The sequence below is a fragment of the Furipterus horrens genome, unplaced genomic scaffold, assembly GCF_987537825.1.
Source record: "Furipterus horrens unplaced genomic scaffold, mFurHor1.1.pri manual_scaffold_6, whole genome shotgun sequence".
Classification (NCBI taxonomy): Eukaryota; Metazoa; Chordata; class Mammalia; order Chiroptera; family Furipteridae; genus Furipterus; species Furipterus horrens.
The window spans coordinates 74,205,687-74,224,406 of NW_028327176.1; the positions used below are offsets into that span (position 1 = coordinate 74,205,687).

The 18,720-nt window shown below is 36.4% G+C and overlaps 1 protein-coding gene across 2 annotated transcripts in view; it reads left to right on the forward strand.

Moving 5' to 3' along the window:
• Positions 1-18,720, forward strand: part of EIF5B (eukaryotic translation initiation factor 5B) — an 81,171-nt gene that overhangs the window by 26,030 nt on the left and 36,421 nt on the right. For both annotated transcript variants that reach the window (XM_090281785.1, XM_090281786.1), the window contains exons 5-9: positions 1,272-1,489; positions 1,922-2,072; positions 13,500-13,595; positions 14,078-14,164; positions 15,639-15,713. In XM_090281785.1, coding sequence (XP_090137911.1) covers positions 1,272-1,489; positions 1,922-2,072; positions 13,500-13,595; positions 14,078-14,164; positions 15,639-15,713 — 627 coding nt within the window. The remainder of the gene's footprint in view (positions 1-1,271; positions 1,490-1,921; positions 2,073-13,499; positions 13,596-14,077; positions 14,165-15,638; positions 15,714-18,720) is intronic.

Consider the following 18,720-nt stretch of genomic DNA (forward strand, 5'->3'; position numbering starts at 1 on the left):
TAGTCTAAGGTTTGATCATTTTGCCCCAAAGTAATTTTTTTATTTGTCCTTGGTTATGAAGAAGCTTAATTGCAAGAGAGCCTTTTAAAAACTACATCTGTATACTCTTTGAATTAAAGTTTATTGTTAAACATTTATATATAATACAAAATGCCTTTCGAGTGGTTTGTGCAGACTAGTATTTTTAAGAATTTCACTGTGAAAAACAATTTTTGTTGTTGCTAAAGAGTGGAAGTTGCCTAATGAAAAATTTATTCTTCCTTTTGATAACTCAGTGTCGGATAATACAGAATTCTTTCCTGTTTTTAAACACCCAATTCAACCTGCGAAATAGAAAAGTAAAAAGATACTAAAATCAGTTAACATCTTTTAAGCAATTGTGAGCCACTTGTTTGTATCACAACCAATGAACAAAAAAATAAATTTTCTAGTTAAATCTCACCCTTTTTTGGACTGAGAATAAAGATCAAGTGATGTACATAGTTTTCTTTAGACTAGTTAAACTTTTAATGGGAAAATTGACATTGCTTTTTTAACCACTCAAATTATTATCTGACCATATTTAAGGAGAGGCACCATGAAAGTAGCTTTTAAATCTTTAGTTTTTTTTTTTAAAGATTTTATTTATTTTTTAGAGGGAAAATGAGGGAGAAAGAGAGAAACATTAGTGAGTGGTTGTCTCTGTGTGGCCCTAGCTGGGGACCTGGCCCACAATCCAGGCGTGTGCCCTGACTGGGAATTGAACTGGAGACCTTTTGATTAGCAGGGCAGTGCTCAATCCACTATCCATAGCGTTTTTTAATTAAAAAATTTTTTTTGATGCTTTAGAGTTCTTAGAATATAATTACCTATATTTTTGTATTCTTCTAATAGCTTAAGATTGGCATCATTCATACCATTCCCATTTTATAGAGGCAAAACTAGCTACCTAATTTAGGCAGGAATTCCGATACTGTGGATTAAGAACTACATTAGATATAGTATATTTTCTTCCTCCTGGCAAGATACTCCGGTCTTCTTGCATCCCTCAGGACAACTCAGAGCAACACCAGCATTGTTGGCTTCTAAGGGGGCTAACTTGGTTAATCTAAGTTGTTCTAGGTGCTCAGGCACTCCTGTGCTCTTAGCCGATGCAGTGATGCCTAGAGGCTCTAGCCTGCTGCTGGCATCTGTTTCGGCCTCTTGTGGTCCTAGAATTCTGGGGTTTGCTCATCATTGCTTTAGGAAACAGTGTTTTTTACAAACACTTTGCCTCTATTCTTTTTTGATAGATGACAATGAAGGAGACAAAAAGAAAAAAGATAAGAAGAAAAAGAAACTAGAAAAGGAAGACAAAGAGAAAGAGAAGAAAAAAGGACCTAGCAAAGCCACAGTTAAAGCTATGCAGGAAGCTCTGGCTAAACTTAAAGAAGAAGAAGAGAGACAGAAGAGAGAAGAGGAAGAGCGCATAAAACGGCTTGAAGAATTAGAAGCCAAGCGTAAAGAAGAGGTATGTTTTCATGAACTTGCTGACATCAACATTGTGTTTACCTTAAATCTCTTCTCTATGAACTATCTCTAATGTTCTAAATCTAAAAATTTCATAATTATATCTAAAAATTTTATAATTATATGGCAATTCAGTTACATCATTTTCCTGATACAAAGAATAAGATGTAGAGGTATAGAAAATCCTGCTATTATTTCCTGAGGTACAGGCAGAAGTTGCTTATGTATCATTGCAAACACAATCTATTCTCATGTGATATTAATTATTATAGGCACATGTAAAATATTTTTATTTGGAATCTCCTAACATAATACTTCGCACGTATCTCAAAAGTTTTGTTTGAAGTGTGGGTTGTTTACATTTAAATTTAAATGTAATTTAAGTTTAATTGATTAAGCTATACATTTTTATCTGGTATGTATTTTCTTATAGGAAAGATTGGAACAAGAAAAAAGAGAAAGGAAAAAACAGAAAGAAAAGGAAAGAAAAGAACGCTTGAAAAAAGAAGGGAAACTTTTAACTAAATCTCAGAGAGAAGCCAGAGCCAGAGCTGAAGCTACCCTTAAACTTCTACAAGCTCAGGGTAAGAGAAATTCTTAAATTGGAGAATCTAGGTGCTTCTGGCATGAACTTATGTCTTTACAATGGTCAAAAGGAGAATTGAATTGTATCAGAACAATGTCTATGAAAATGCTGTGAAAAAGTGCAATAGTGATAGGGGATATAATTTTCTTTTTTCTAAATTTACTTATTGTTTTTTTCTATTATAGTTGTCCCACTTTTTCCCCATTACTGCCCCCTGCACCCAGCCCACCCCTTCTCCCACAGTTAATCTCCACCCTTTTGTCCATGTCCATGGGTCATTTATACTAGTTCCTTGACTAATCGCCCCCCCCCCCCCCCAGTGGTGCTATGCACTTCCTATTGGTTCCTCTCAGGAGGCATGTGATGCAGTTGTCTCACTTCTAGTGATGCCAACAGTGATCAGTGGATTTAGCCATTAGCAGCCTTGTTCATTTTGAAAGTTCTTCATTGACTTTTTTACTTGATAATTTTAATGTTCATTTGGTGATTATTGCCTGTATCCAGTATTTCATTAGGAATTGCAGAATTGTGATACTCTGTCATTCCTTCTGGATTTATTAGCTAGAATTTTTCTCTAAAAAATTTTCCCTGAAATCTAGGTACATGCAGGAAGGTCAGGATAGATGCTTAATTCTTTCCTTTTATTAATTTTCAAAGTAATAAATTGATATCCTAGCAACTTCCAAAAGGTTTTTGTGGATGTGTATCATTTTATTTAATGGAGTGGTTTTTTCTTTGTTGTTGTTGTTTTTTGTTTTTGCTTAATCCCTTCACGTTTTTCACCCAGCCCCCAATCCCCCTTGACTGCTGTCACTTTGTTCATTTTAATGGAGCTTTATATAATTGATGTGTTTTCATCTCATGAAGTCATTTGTATTTTTGATACTGAGATTGTGCAGTTATTGGCCAGAAGGTGGCTATTCAGGCTTACCCCTGTGACTTTGTCACATGCCTTCAATATTTGAGCTTTTTCTTGCTTTGTAGCAGAATGAGATACCTCAGGTTCATCTTGCATATTTTCTGTTCTAGACCTGGAATCAACTGTTTACCCATGCAACCTTGATTCCTTTTAGTTTAGAGGCTGCAATCTGAATATAAAATTATGTTTTTGACAGGTGAGATGATTTTAAATAGTGTCTGCTTCATTGAGAAGAATATATTGGGACCTTCCTTAATTTCTTTTCCTTACATCCACACATTTTTATATTATATTAATGTTGGTGCTGTGTTATAATTACAGTAATAGCAATTATTACATATTTAGTATGCAACTAGTGTTATAATAAGCCTTTGACATTATCTGTTTCCTCCTGAAAATTACAGATGTTTTCATTTCATCATATAGATGAAGAAATGGAGACTCAGAGTTTAAACAGCTTGTCCAAGGTCCTAGAGCTGGAATTTAAACTGATTTGAGTAACTACCTCTTTATTCTGCAATATATGTTCAGCTGGAAGCAGTAAATTTAGAGACACACAGTACTTAGATTTCAGAAAATTTTATTTTTAATTGGGGCTATAGCTTTTTAAAAAGTGAAATTAGTCAATAAATTTGAGTACTACTGGCACCCAAATATCAACTATGACTGGTGATTATCTCAAAGACTAAAAGCACTCCTGAAGAAATTAGAATGCGACCATGCAGGGAGTAGTTTGCCAGTTTCAGAAATGCTGTTTGATGGAGTAGTTTGACTTGTACTTATTAGATTAGATGAAAATTACAACTTAAAATGATGAATTTAGCATCAGTCTTTAGGACAGACTTGAAAGAGATGGTTTCTGAAGTGGTATATCTGGCCCTTGTCTCTTTTCTTATCTTCATAGTGTTGCCCAATATTTGCCCTGTTAATGTCTTCCTGTTCTCTATTAATAAAAACATCTTAACGCCTTAGCTTGACATTAAAGGCCCTCCATGGTCCACTTCAGTGTTCTGTTATGTTTTACTATATCTTTCAAAGCCACTTTGTTAGATAAAGATTAGTTACTCCATTCGTTAGAATACTGTATAGAATACTATAAAACTTATTTAATGAACCCAAAATATGTTCTTAGATAGGTACCTACAGATACAGTATTCCCTCACTTATCGCGGGTATTACGTTCCAGACCCCGCCCCGTGAAATAGGAACCTTACATTTATTCTACATTCTTAAAAGTACGTAACATTAACAACATACGTATACGGTACAGCAGAATCCCGCGATATAGCGAAAAATCCACAATAAATAATTAAATATAATATTTTTAAAAATCCTGTGATACAGTGAGGCCACGATAAGTGACTGTGATATAGAGAGGGACTATTGTATTTTCAGGTAATTACTCTGAAATGTGTACTAGATTACCTTTTCAGTCTGTTTTACAGCCTGTAACTGCTAAGCTCATAGCAAGTGCTTTTTAAATATATGGTTGGTGCAAAAATAATGTCCAATTTCGAGGTCTATTTTAAAAATGAAAAAGCCCATGGTTATGAAAATATTTATTTGGTAACATAACGTCCTTTGCTTTCTAGAGCCGCATTCCATCTGTCAACTAGCTTATAAATGCCACGCTTGTAAAATTCTTTAGGTTTTGAAGCAAAATATGAATCCAACTCATTTTCACCCTCTTCTCTTGATGTCAACCTAAGACCATCAAAATGGTTCTGTAGTCCCCGAAACAAGTGATAATCAGAAGGAGCAAGGTCAGGAGAACATGGAGGATGAAGCACTATTTCCCAGCCAAGCTCTTTCAAGAAATTTTTGGTGAGTCGAGCTGTGCGAGGACGAGCATTATCGTGATGGAAGATGACACTTTTCTGTTGAATAAGGAGGGTCGCTTTTGGTTCAAAGCTGCTTTCAGACGGCGAAGTTGTTCACAGTAAAAGATTAGCAGTAATTGTTGGATTGTTGTCTAACAGTTCGTAATGGACAGTTCCTTCCATAGCCCACCATACACTCAACATGATCTTCTTTGGATGAAGTCCTCCTCTTGGTTGTTGAACTCTTCGTCCTCCTTGACTGACCACAATCTGCAGTGCTTAACGTTATGGTAAAGGACCCACTTCTCAGCACCTGTAACAAGCCTACCTCAAAATGGTGCCTGAAGGTGTCGCGAAAGCGATGATTCACAACAAGCAACACGCTGCTGCAGATTCTCTGGAGGCAGTTCGTGTGCGACCCATTTTCCAACTATTGGAACCTTTCCGATCCTCTTCAGTTGGCGTAGCAGGGTTGTATGGGCTACGTTAAATTGTTCTGCAAGTTCCCTAGAGGTAATGGTGGGGTTTCCTGTGACAACAGCTTCCAACACTTCAGAATCAAGTTTTTTTGGACGACTCTGTTTTGGCTCATTTTTCAAACAGAAATCCCCACTTTGGAAATGGGAAAACCACCTCCTGCAACTTCGTTCAGTCACTGCATTGTCCCCATACGCGCTCTGAATAGGCTTTGCAGTTGTACTTGCACTGGCACCTTTACGAAACTCATAGAGTAAAACATTTCTAATGTCTTTAGATGGGACGAACATGGGTGCAAATATTGCGGACGATTATGAACAATACTTTGATAATATGAAAAAATGAAATAGTCACTGTGACATCAAAAAATTATAAGAATCACAAATTTAATAAATACTATCTAAAACTTTCTTTTAAAAATGTTAGACATTACTTTTGCACCAACCTGATAATTTGTAATTAACTTCAGGCAAAGAGCTTCTGCAAGAGCTTAATTGTAGTGCCTTAATTTGCAAGGTGAATGGAATGACTGAACACTCATAAATCTTGGTTTTGATTACAAATACAGCAGTTTACTAAAGAATTCATAACTATAGCAGCAGTTAGTTAAGTCTAGGGTGTTGATAGAACCACCCTTGAGGTCATCCAGCTCACAATTTTCCCCAGGTCCATCCTTTCACTACTAGGTATAAGCTGCTGGATAGAGAAACTCTGGTTAACCTGATTATCTCCACATTCTTAAGGCGTTTTATTCTGATACTTTGGTTTGTTTAATATATTTGTCTTACCAGAGTGATTGATGGCTCTGATTTTACAATTCTAACCAGTTTTAGCATTCACATACATGCATAAATACAGAACATGTGCATTCATACTTTAAAGTTAACATTTTAGTGATTTTCCTTTTCTAAAAACTCCAATTTCATAAAGAAACTTGCAATTGCATTTCCACTGAAAGAATTAAAAAACAAACAAACTTCATTTGAAACTCCACAATAAACTTTTTTCTGTTGTTTTATGAAATTATTGCCCTTACTGAAAGACTGTTAGTAACTCAGCAGAGGTGATGAGGAAACTCTCTCACAAGTTTGTTATAGGAATGGAGAGTAATAATTTGCAATAGAGAACCATTCGATTTGAAACTCTTTGCCTCTTTTGGAATTTATGATTCACTGTTGACTGATGAAGACAGTCTTGTCTCCTAAGACTCAGTAATGTTACTAGCAAGTAAGATTTAACATTTACTTTGCTGTGTCTTATTTTGACAAGTTATTTGTTCTAATATTATAATTAGAAAATATTAAATGTTCAAAAGTGGATGTGAACCATGAATTCAAATGAAAACTAATTACTGACATGATACTTTTTCATTTTGGATAATCCACTTTTTAAAAAGATTTTATATTTAGAGAGAGGGGAAGGGAGGGAAAATGAGAGGGAGAGAAACATCGATGTGCCAGAGATAACATCTGTCAGTTGCCTCTCGCATACCCCCAGCTAGGGACCTGACTCACAATCCAGGCATGTGTCCTGACTGGGAATCAAACCCACGACCCTTTGGTTTGCAGACTGGTACTCAATCCACTGAGTCACACCAACCAGGGTAGATAAACCACTTTTTAATTAATCTTAACTTTTATTTGCTTTTAACTACCTATTAAGCTGGCCGTGGTTGAAAGCTGACTTACTAAGTTCATTTTGTAGTGGTAATGAAAACTTCTATTATTCATAGTTTCCTATTTCCGCTGTAACAAATACAGACTTAGTGACTTAACACAAATATATTATCTTACATTTCTGTAGATCAGAAGTCTCTGACATGGGTCTCAACTGGGCTAAGGTGTTGACAGAACTTCATCTCTTTCTGGAATTTCTGGAGAGAATCCATTTTTCCTTGTTTTCTTTTTTAAAATTCTCATTCAAGGACCTGTTCATTGATTTTTAGAGGGGAAGGGAGGAAGTGATGGAGACAGACATCAATGTGAGAGAGGACATTGATTGGTTGCCTGCTGTATGCTTCCCAACCAGGGACTGAACTCACAACCTAGTTATGTGCCCTGATTGGGAATTGAACTGGTGACCTTTCTGTGTATGGGACGACATTCTAAGCAACTGAGCCACACTGGCCAGGGCTCCATTTCCATGTTTTCTAAAGGCTACCCAAATACATTCCTTGGCTCATAATCCCCTTCCTCCATCTTTAAAGCCACCAGCATTGTATCACTCTGACCATTCTTTTATAGTCATGGATTCCTTTGACCTCAGCCTGTACCTCAGTGAAAGGTTCTTCACTTTTAGTGATTTGTGATTATGGAATGCACTTGGATAATCCATGATAATCTCTCCCATCTCAATGTCCTTAATCTTATTCATACCCTTTTTGCCTTGCTAGATATCATATTCACATGCTCTAGGGATTAGTACACGGGAATCTTTGGTGGTGGTGGGGCCATTATTCTACTTACCATACACTTGAAACTTGTTTGCATTTTATTTGTGAGTTTATTACAAATGAAACATTTTATTTGTGTCATGTTTTACTCTCTTTCAAAAGTCCAGAATCTTTTGTTAAATAGAGGTCAGTGAGCATATTACTCTCACTAGTGCAGTAGGTTATCTTGATGCTGTTTATTTGCCTTGTCTCTTTCCACTCGAGTCCTTAAATTTGAGAGTTCAAGCCAAATGTGGCTTAGTAATCATACTTATGATCAGAAGATACATAAATGGTGTCAAATTTTGCATCAGTGTTTGAAAGAGCAGGTGTTAAATTAGAACATCCTTATAGTCTACTATTCCTATCAGATTGCTAGAGGCACTTATTCTGAAAGGAAAAGGATAGGTTTCTTCTTTCACCTGTGGCCTCATTTTGGCTTTTTTACTTTTTTTTGTTTATAGCTCAAAATTTATGCAACAAGTAATGATAATGGAAGTTTATGTGGACCTTTTGGGAATATGGTTAAAAAAAGCTACAGAATTTAAAATTTTTCAGCTGTGAAATTTTAAAATTATTTTGTTCACTTAGAATTGAATGCATTGTTGAGTAGTCTTTTCCCTCCCCTCTCCTCCTCCCCTCTCCTCTGCCTTCCCAACTCTCCTCCACTTCCCTTCCCTCTACTCCCCTCCCTGCCCTGGCTTTTGAGTGGTGAACTCATTGGTTACTGCTCTTCAGCCAGAGGAGACAGGGAAAGGGGTCTGTAATATCTAAAGAGTTTGAAGGGACTCCCCATTATTTTTTTTCTCGTTTGCTCTTGTGGCCAAATGGAAGTTCACAACATAAAATAAAATTTTAAGAGGACCTCATCTCTTTGGCCAGAGGGACCAGATCAGGGGCTCCTGGGAGAGAGGATAGGGGAAATTGCAGAGAGAAGAGAAATGGAGGAAGAGGGTCCTATAATTCTTTTTTATGAACTTACGTAAGTGGTGGGCTCACCATGGAGCTGTGTGTGCTTGGAACAAACCGAGAGAAACATGAAGCCAAAAGTGTCCCAGGTTTACCTCTGAATGGCTCATGTGCCAGGTAAAATATTCATTCTGAGTATACTGGGGAAAGTCAGTTACAAATATTCCCATTTGTACAGCTACTAAGTAAGATTAAGCTCAAAAGATAAAGTGAAAATCCAAAAAACATTCAAATAATCCAAAAGAAAGCAAGAAAGGGGGAAAAAAAGGAACAGAACAAAGGGAACCAACAGAAATTAAATAATGTAACAGTAGGCCCAAAAACCAAATGTATTAATTAGGATAATTATGAATAGTCTAAACATCAATTAAAGGAGATTGTTGGAAAAACGAGAGCCATCTATGTGCTATCTATAGGCAGTCCTCTTTAAATATGCTGATAGAGGTAGGTTGAAGGATAAAAACAAGATACCAAAAGAAAGCTGGAGTTGTTATATTAACCTGAAATTCACTTTAGGATAAATAAAATTACCAAGAATAAAGAGATATGTCACATGATGATAAAAATTGAATTTACCAGTCATCTCTGGGTGACTCACATGGTTTGAGCATCATCTGTACACCAAAAGGTTGCGGGTTCGATTCCAGGTCAGGGCACATACTTAACTTGTGGGTTTGATCCCTGGTCACAGTGTGGTCGGGAGGCAGCCATTCCATGTTTCTCTCTCACATTGAAGTCTCTCTCTCGCTCTCTTGTTCTTTCACTCTAATATTAATAAACATAGCCTCAGGTAAGGTTTAAAAAATATTGAATTTACCAAAAAGATATATAACGATTTTATATGTGTATACACCTGACTACAAGTTTACATCATTCACCAAGACAGACCATTTCTTGGATCATAAAACAAACTTGAAAACATTTAAAATATTTAAATTACAAAATTATTTTGGATAAAAAAAAAAAAACTAGAAAAATTCTTAAATATTTGAAAATTAAACAGCATACTTCTTACCCATGAGTCCAAAAAGACGTCCCATTGAAAATTGCAAAGTATCTTATTTATTTATTTTTTTAAAATTAGGGCCCACCCTAATTCAGTATGACACCATCTTTACTTGATTACCTCAACAAAGACCCCAGATCCAAATAAGGTCACATTCACAGGCAGTGGGTGTTAGAACTTCATCTTGTCTTTTTGGGGGACACAATTCAACCCACAGTAGCTATTTTTCTATTAAAGTGGTCATCCACAAGTTTATTTCTATATGTAATTAGATGTTTATATGCCCATTTTTTTTTACCATGATTACAAGCATAGGATTGTATATTGCTGTATGCAGTGATCACTATTCTAATGCCCTTAAAAAGACAGTAGTCAGAATGGAAAAGAGAAGATTACCCTATTCTCTAAAAGGTTTCTGAATTAATATTTTAAGAGTGACTGATCTATTTCTAACTAGGAGTTTATCCATACACATATTTTTAAGTATATTTTATTGATTATGTTGTTACAGTAGTCCCAATTTTTTCCCCCTTCCCTCCCCTCTGCCCAGTACCCCCCTTCCCTTCAGCAATCCCACCCCCCTGGGTTGTGCATATAAGCTCTTTGGCTTCACCCTTTCCTATATTATTCTTAACTTCCCCCTGTCTATTTTGTACCAACCAATCCTTGTACCATTTCCCCGTTTCTCCCCCTTCCCCCTTCCAGCTGATAACCCTCCAAATGATCCCCATACCTTTGATTCTGTTCCTATTCTGGTTTGCTTACTTGGATTTTAAAAAAATTAATTAATTCTGGGGGGCGAATCTCCCACTCTGTAACAGTTCCCCTCTCTCAGACTTAAGACCCTTTATAATCTTATAAATGACAGTGGGTGAAGGTCTTGTGCTCCTCTAGCTGCTTCAATCTGGACATGGTCATTGTCCTACCTACCCTTGGGTCCAGAAATTCCTAGTAAGAGTTGGGGTATGGAGGAGAGGGTGGCCTTTCCACATGGGGAAGGATCTTGCAGACTCAAGGTCAGTTGGTTGTCCCCAGGCAACGGCATGGCTGGTTTAACAAGCTGGCATCCTTGTTGTATTTTGGGGGCAACAGATTTGGCAACGGGGTTAAAAGGCATCATTAAAAACCATAACCACTAGATGATAAAAGGCAGGGATTAATTTTTCAAGTGTCCCACATTAGGGGAAAAAAAGGCTTCTTTGGAGGAAGGCGTGCAAGGCACGTCACACCTGTCCAAAGCCCCCTTTTGCCTACTATACTTAGTTGGGGCTAAGGGGAATATTTTAGATTTCTCCCCTCAGACTTCTGGGCCCTTTCTGTCCAAGGCATTAGTATAGAAAGGAGAAACCAGTTTTAAAGTGAAGCCCACCCCATACTTCCCCAACCCTACCACTTAGGTCAGCCAAATGTTGAGTCTCAGGAGGCAGCGATGCAGACAGGATTAAGTGAGGCCTATACGTACAGTCACTCAGGTAATGAGATTATAGGCTTATGCCCTATGAAAACAGAACACGCGTGTTAATTTATGCAACATAACCCACATACGAGTCTCTAGATCTGCGAGACTATCTTATTGGGAAGACATCTAGTTGCAAGGCATTTCACATTCTTCTTGCCTGTAAATTAAGCATCTTTGATGATGTCACAGACCTAGTGTAATTTTCAAGTGAAAACAAACTTTAAATGAAAATAAATTTTGAAGACAGTTAGCTGCACTAGTTTATAGTCTACTACTGAACATTGTGATTTTCCTTGAATCGTGATTTTTCTCAAGATTACCCTCTGACTCCAAAAAACCTCCGCTGCCTTGCGGCATACCTCTTCAGGGGAAAGGCTAAGGGAGTAAACCCCGACAGAAAATCCGGAGCCGGAGTCCCTAAGGCGGTTTGACGTTGTAGTCAACACCGGCAACTCCTGCGGCGCACCTGAACCCAAGCTGTATCGACTCCGTCTTTCCCTTGGACCCTTCAGCTGCGAAGAGAGGGGGGGTCTGCTGCATGGGCAACAGCAGACCCTCCATATTACCCTGCCCAGGCTCTGTAGCTTCAGCGTCATCGCAAGATGTCGATTCAACACGGGAGGAGACAGATACCATGTCACTCCCGAGTCGGACTGCACAGCCATTCTTGGCGGTGCAGATAGACTCTGAAGAAGCTACACCATCGTCTCTCGAGACGGACGGCTGCCGACCCTCCTTGTTATTAAAGGGACTGCATTAAGTCCAGTTTTAATTTATCCTGTTCGTTTGCATAAACACAAGAGCAGCAAATGATCACATATGATCTTTAAGTCTGCTTTGCTGGAACTTACACAAGGAACCTTGAGGGTGACCTTCAGTTGGCCCTTCAGGGAATATGATCATTAGAGATCCTATAGGTGTTAAAAAGGTAATAAATCATTACAATAAGCAATTCTATACTATTAAATTCAAAAGCTTAGATAAAGTAGGGCCATTCCTTACTAGATGCCAACTACAAAACTCACAAAGAAATACATAACTTGGATAGTCCTATATCTACTGCAGTCGCCCTTTGACTGGAGGATACATTAAAAGGCCCCCAGTGAATGCCATAAACCACAGATAGTACCGAAACCTATGCATACTATTTTTTTCTGCATACACATGCCTATGGTAAAGTTTAATTTATAAATTAGGCACAAGAGATTAACAAAAAGTGATAAAAGAGAAAAATTATAACAGTATACTGAAAAGTTATGTTAATATTGTCTGTCAAATTAAGACTGCAGTGAGATACCACTGCACATTTATTAGAACACACATGTTAAAAAAAAAAACAAACATCTGTTTTAACCTAATGCTGACAAGAATGTAGAACAGTTGAAACTTTTACACATTACTTGTGGGAATGCACAATTGTAATGCCACTTTGGAGAACAGCGGATAGTTTCTTAGAAAATCAAGTACATATTTATCTAATGTCCTGTTATTCCTACTTCAAAATATTTATCATAGAAAAATGTTCATGCAAAAACCTACATACAAACATTCACATTAGGTTTACTTAAAAATGTCAAAAACTGGAACCAAATCAAATGTCCTTAAACTGGCTACTGAATAAAGGAATTGTGGTCCTTCAGTACAATGGAATGCTATTCAGCTGTAGAAAGAAATGAAGTATTGGTACATACAACAAAGAGGACAACTCTCAAATCCCTAAAATGACAGCAGCCAGACTGTAAGGTTCATTTCTGTGACATCTGGAAAATGCAAATCTTTGAGGATGGACAACAAGTCAGTACTGCCAGGGGCAAAGGATGTGAGCAGGATTTGACTACATAGAACTGCAAAAGGTGATGGAATTGTACTGCATCTTCATTGTGACGATGATTGCACAACTACACATTTGTCAAAACTCATAGAACTGGACCCCAAAATAATAATGGAATTTTAATTATGCAAAATGTAGGACACCTTATATAAAAAAAGAGGTGCCTTTGCCAGGTAGCTCAGTGGGTTGGAGCATCATGCTGTACATCAGAGGGTTGCGGGTTCAATTACTGGTCAGGGCACATACCTAGGTTGTGGGTTCAATTCCTGATTGGGATACTGATAGATGTGTCTGTGTCTCTCTTTCTTCCTCCTTCCCCTTTCTTTGTAAAATCAATAAACATCCTCTGGTGAGGATTTAAATAAGTAAAGAAAAATGGTTTTCCACGAATATTATCTTTTTCTGTTTTAGGGTATGTATCTCTGCGGTGAATAAAATATTTGTTTAAGCAGTATTTCTTAGATGACATATCAGTAGTAGATAGACATGAAGTTCTCCATTGTTACCCCTCAGGTGTTGAAGTGCCATCAAAAGACTCTTTGCCAAAGAAAAGGCCAATTTATGAAGACAAAAAGAAGAAAAAGACTCCACAGCAGCTAGAAAATAAAGGTTTGTATACAAAATAGTGTGGTTTAGAAACATTTTTATTTGCCTTTTCCCACACCTTTAAAACAATGTCTTTTAAAAAGAAATTAAGAAACAAGAATTGCATATTAAAACTTATTTTTCATACCTTATTTCTGATTTTTTTTTTATTACTGTTACTCTCAACTGATCAAATGGCAGAGTGAAGAAAAAGTATTTTTGTTTGAAAAATCTGGATCCTACCCTATGAATAACTATTCTTAACTCAACGCACAACTATCATTTTTGTTTTGTTTGTTTTTTCAGTCTTCTGTAATTTTACATTCTACTTGAGCAGAAAGAAAAACTTCTCTTTTCTGTAAAACACAGCTAATACTTAAATGTTTTTTTGGACTTGGGGAAGAATTTAGATTTATACTGCCTGTTTTTATTCCATACTTAACAGAATATTCTAACAGAAACTACATACTGAAAAAATATTAACTTGGTTTCTGCCCTTTACTCAGTGTCTGAGCCAATAGAATTAAGTGCTGCTGTAGAAGTTGTGGAACAAGAAATACCGGAAAAAGAGTCACCACCTCCTGTTGAAGCTGGTCAGTAGCAGCTTAATTCCTGTTAAGTAGCGTGGATGTGTCAATTAGTTATCATTAATTTGAGGAAACCAAATATCTGGCAGGATAAGTTATAAAAATTGATATTTTTAAAACCTTAGAAGTCAGCCTCTATTTAGTAAATCAGTTATTCAGTTGTTTGTGTTTTTAGGTTGGAGATCTGACTTTTTTCTTTTTTTTAATGATAAACATTGTTCTAGTTCATGAGACTAGATATTAATAGGAGAGTTGCATGTTTGGTAAAATCAAGAGACTCAAGTGTTCAAAGACAGGTGTGGGAGTGGAAACCTTAGAGGATGTCAAGACTGACCCACACTGGTGGAAGGTATTATTATTGTTAGTCCCTTTCCTCCCCACCTCCATTTTCAGTGTAAAAAAGGATCATTTGTCAGGGCATACCTCAGCTTAGCATAATGAAATCAGAGAAATTCAGGTTGATATACATAATAGCAGTCCACTATTTTAGTAGGTGATATTTGTAGCAGTAGAAAGAATTGCTAAAGTGGAAGGATGTTTTGGACACATGTTCCTGACTCTCATTTCCTCCTCCTCAAGATGACTTATCCAAACCTTGTTGGCAAATGATGATTATTACAGGGAAGCAAATACTACATGTACCCTCATCTTTTGAGAATAGTTTTGCCTGATCGAATTTCAGTAAATGGAGAGTCATTATTAAGGACAGTATTAAGTTTTTAACATTAAAAATAATAGCTTTCTGACTATTTTGGGAGTGTAAGCACATTTGTTCTTATTTTCAACTGGAGTAGAGATGTATGTAGCTTTGTATTTCCAACTGTAATTTATGTAGCATTTTTATGTATCTATAGAGGTTAAAGCAGAATAAGTAATAAATTCTTGAGTGTATAAAGGTAAGTCAAAAGATCAAAAGGAAGGTATATGTGAAATTGCATTTGTCTTTTAAGAACCAACTGCGATCATGTGCCCTAGTATACAGGGTGGGACAAAAGTAGGTTTACAGTTAAAAGCATGTGAAACAGAGTTTATTCTTGCCCTGGCCTGGTAGCTCAGGTGATTATAGAGTATCATTCCAACCTACCAAGGTTGTGGGCTTGATCCCTGGTCAGGACACATACAAGGGTCAACTGACAAATGCATAAAGTAAGTGGAACAACAAATTGATGTTTTTCTCCTCTCTCTCTCTCGTTCTCAAATCAATTTAAAAAAATAGAGCTTATTCTTGTATTATTATTTGTTAATTATTGTATTATTTTCCATACAAACAACTATAAACCTACTTTGCCCCAACCTGTCTTCAAATACTAGGAAATTGTGAAGCATTTAGTAATAGTAAATTATAACATGTTAGCTATATTGAAAAACAATTCCAAAGATAATGAAATTGTTTATTTTTTGCATAATTAAAGCATTTCTTTTTTATGTCACTGTAATTTTCCACTTTTTTTCTGTCTTTAATGAAAACTCTTATTTATAGAAGAGGAAGAAGAAACTGAGGATGCGGGCTTGGATGACTGGGAAGCTATGGTCAGTGATGAGGAGAGAGAAAAAGGTGAATAGTTCATAAGCACCTGCTGATAAGTCCAGTGGTTGTTAGAGGTGTTTATATTTAAAGGAATATAAATATTCCTGATTATGATTGCCATATGAGCATTCCTGGGCAGAGAGACCAGTTTTGCTCTCTCCATTGCCATGGTTCCTGAATCATCATGTGGATCCTATTTCATGAATAAGTCATTTTTCGAAAATGATTTGTAAGATAGGTGCCTGGCATTTAGAATACATTTTTTTTTCAGAATGATATTGTTATAAATGGGGTTAAATTATTAAAGCTAGCCTGCAAAAAGTCCCTTCAGCTTAAAATCTAATATAGCTCTTGCTGGTGTGGCTCAGTGGATGGAGTGTTGGCCGGCAAACTGAAAGGTCACTGATGCGATTCCTGGTCAGGGCACAAGTCTGGGTTGCAGGCCAGGTCCCTAGTTGCGGGTATGTGAGAGACAACCGAAACATTGTACCTCTTGCACATAGATGTTTCTCTCCCTCTCTTTTTCCCTCTCTTTCCCCTCTCTAAAAATAAATAAATATAAACAATAAAATCTAATACAAAGACAGTACTAATAACAGTATGGTTTCTAATCACTCTGAATAAAAAGTGTCTTTCCTTGTAATTACATTCTCTCCTTTATTACTAAAATCAACTTTCTTTGAGTTTAATTTGCTGGTTTTTCCTCTAACTTTTGGAGATGGATATTTGTCTCTTTGGTTTCAGTTTTTTCCCCTCAAATACATAAATACTTTTAAAATTTTAAATTTTTCTTTAAGAATGTCTTTAGCCAGATTCTACAAGTTCTGATATGTTGATTTTTTAAATTTACATTTTGCTATATACTAATTTTACCTATGATTTATTTAGAACTATTTAATTTACGTAAGTGGGGACTTCCTAATTATCTTGTTATAAGGTTGGTGCAAAAATAATATCTGATTTTGAGGTCTTATTTTAAAAATGAAAAAGCCCATGATTATGAAAATATTTATTTGGTAACATAACGTCCTTTGCTTTCTAGAGCCGCATTCCATCTGTCAACTAGCTTATAAATGCCACGCTTGTAAAATTCTTTAGGTTTTGAAGCAAAATATGAATCCAACTCATTTTCACCCTCTTCTCTTGATGTCAACCTAAGACCATCAAAATGGTTCTGTAGTCCCCGAAACAAGTGATAATCAGAAGGAGCAAGGTCAGGAGAACATGGAGGATGAAGCACTATTTCCCAGCCAAGCTCTTTCAAGAAATTTTTGGTGAGTCGAGCTGTGCGAGGACGAGCATTATCGTGATGGAAGATGACACTTTTCTGTTGAATAAGGAGGGTCGCTTTTGGTTCAAAGCTGCTTTCAGACGGCGAAGTTGTTCACAGTAAAAGATTAGCAGTAATTGTTGGATTGTTGTCTGACAGTTCATAATGGACAGTTCCTTCCATAGCCCACCATACACTCAACATGATCTTCTTTGGATGAAGTCCTCCTCTTGGTTGTTGAACTCTTCGTCCTCCTTGACTGACCACAATCTGCAGTGCTTAACGTTATGGTAAAGGACCCACTTCTCAGCACCTGTAACAAGCCTACCTCAAAATGGTGCCTGAAGGTGTCGCGAAAGCGATGATTCACAACAAGCAACACGCTGCTGCAGATTCTCTGGAGGCAGTTCGTGTGCGACCCATTTTCCAACTATTGGAACCTTTCCGATCCTCTTCAGTTGGCGTAGCAGGGTTGTATGGGCTACGTTAAATTGTTCTGCAAGTTCCCTAGAGGTAATGGTGGGGTTTCCTGTGACAACAGCTTCCAACACTTCAGAATCAAGTTTTTTTGGACGACTCTGTTTTGGCTCATTTTTCAAACAGAAATCCCCACTTTGGAAATGGGAAAACCACCTCCTGCAACTTCGTTCAGTCACTGCATTGTCCCCATACGCGCTCTGAATAGGCTTTGCAGTTGTACTTGCACTGGCACCTTTACGAAACTCATAGAGTAAAACATTTCTAATGTCTTTAGATGGGACGAACATGGGTGCAAATATTGCGGACGATTATGAACAATACTTTTGATAATATGAAAAAATGAGATATAGTCACTGTGACATCAAAAAATTATAAGAAGAGTCACAAATTTAATAAATACTATCTAAAACTTTCTTTTAAAAAAGTTAGACATTACTTTTGCACCAACCTGAGAGCTCAGTTGGTTAGAGTGTTGTGCCGATACACCAAGGTTACAGGTTTGATCCTTGATCAGGGCACATAGAAGAATTAATCAATGAATGTGTAAATAAGTGGAACAACAGATAGATGTTTCTCTCTCTCCCTTCCTCCCCACCCCATCTCAAATCAATAAAAAAAAAAAAATCTCCCATGATTGTAGGTTTTTTATTTCTGAGTTCTGTCAACTTTTCTTTATATATTCTGGTGCTATATTAGGTGAATACCGTCTTATATCTTTCTAATGAATTGACTTATCATTGATGTTGATTTATAATATACTTAATATTTTAATTTTTATTCATTTTTAATAGTGTCTTTTGCCTTAAAGTCTACTTTATTTGATATTAATACAGCTACACAGCTTTGTTTTTTTCTTTCTTACTCCTTTTGTGTCCTTAAACAGCATATAGTTGAGATTTTTACATCCAATTTGTTGGTCTTTATATTTTATGTAGTGCAGTTAGCCCATTACACCTAACATTTTATGTACTTAATGAAGTATATTGGTTTTATATTCATTTTACTAAATCATTTTTATTTGTTTTGTCTTTCTTTTTCTCATTTTTCTAACCATGTTTTGTATTGTTTGATTTTTTATTATTAACATTTTTCTCTCTTTCCATGCACTTGGAAGTAATGTACTTTTTCACTTACTTTTTAGTGTTAATCTAGAGACTTTTAACATGGATCTTTGAACTATCCTTTTCTAATGTTACCATCTTCCCAGACAGTGTAAAGACCGTTGAATACATGAATTATATTTACTGAGTTTTCAATTTATATTTCATTGTTATCATTTATTTT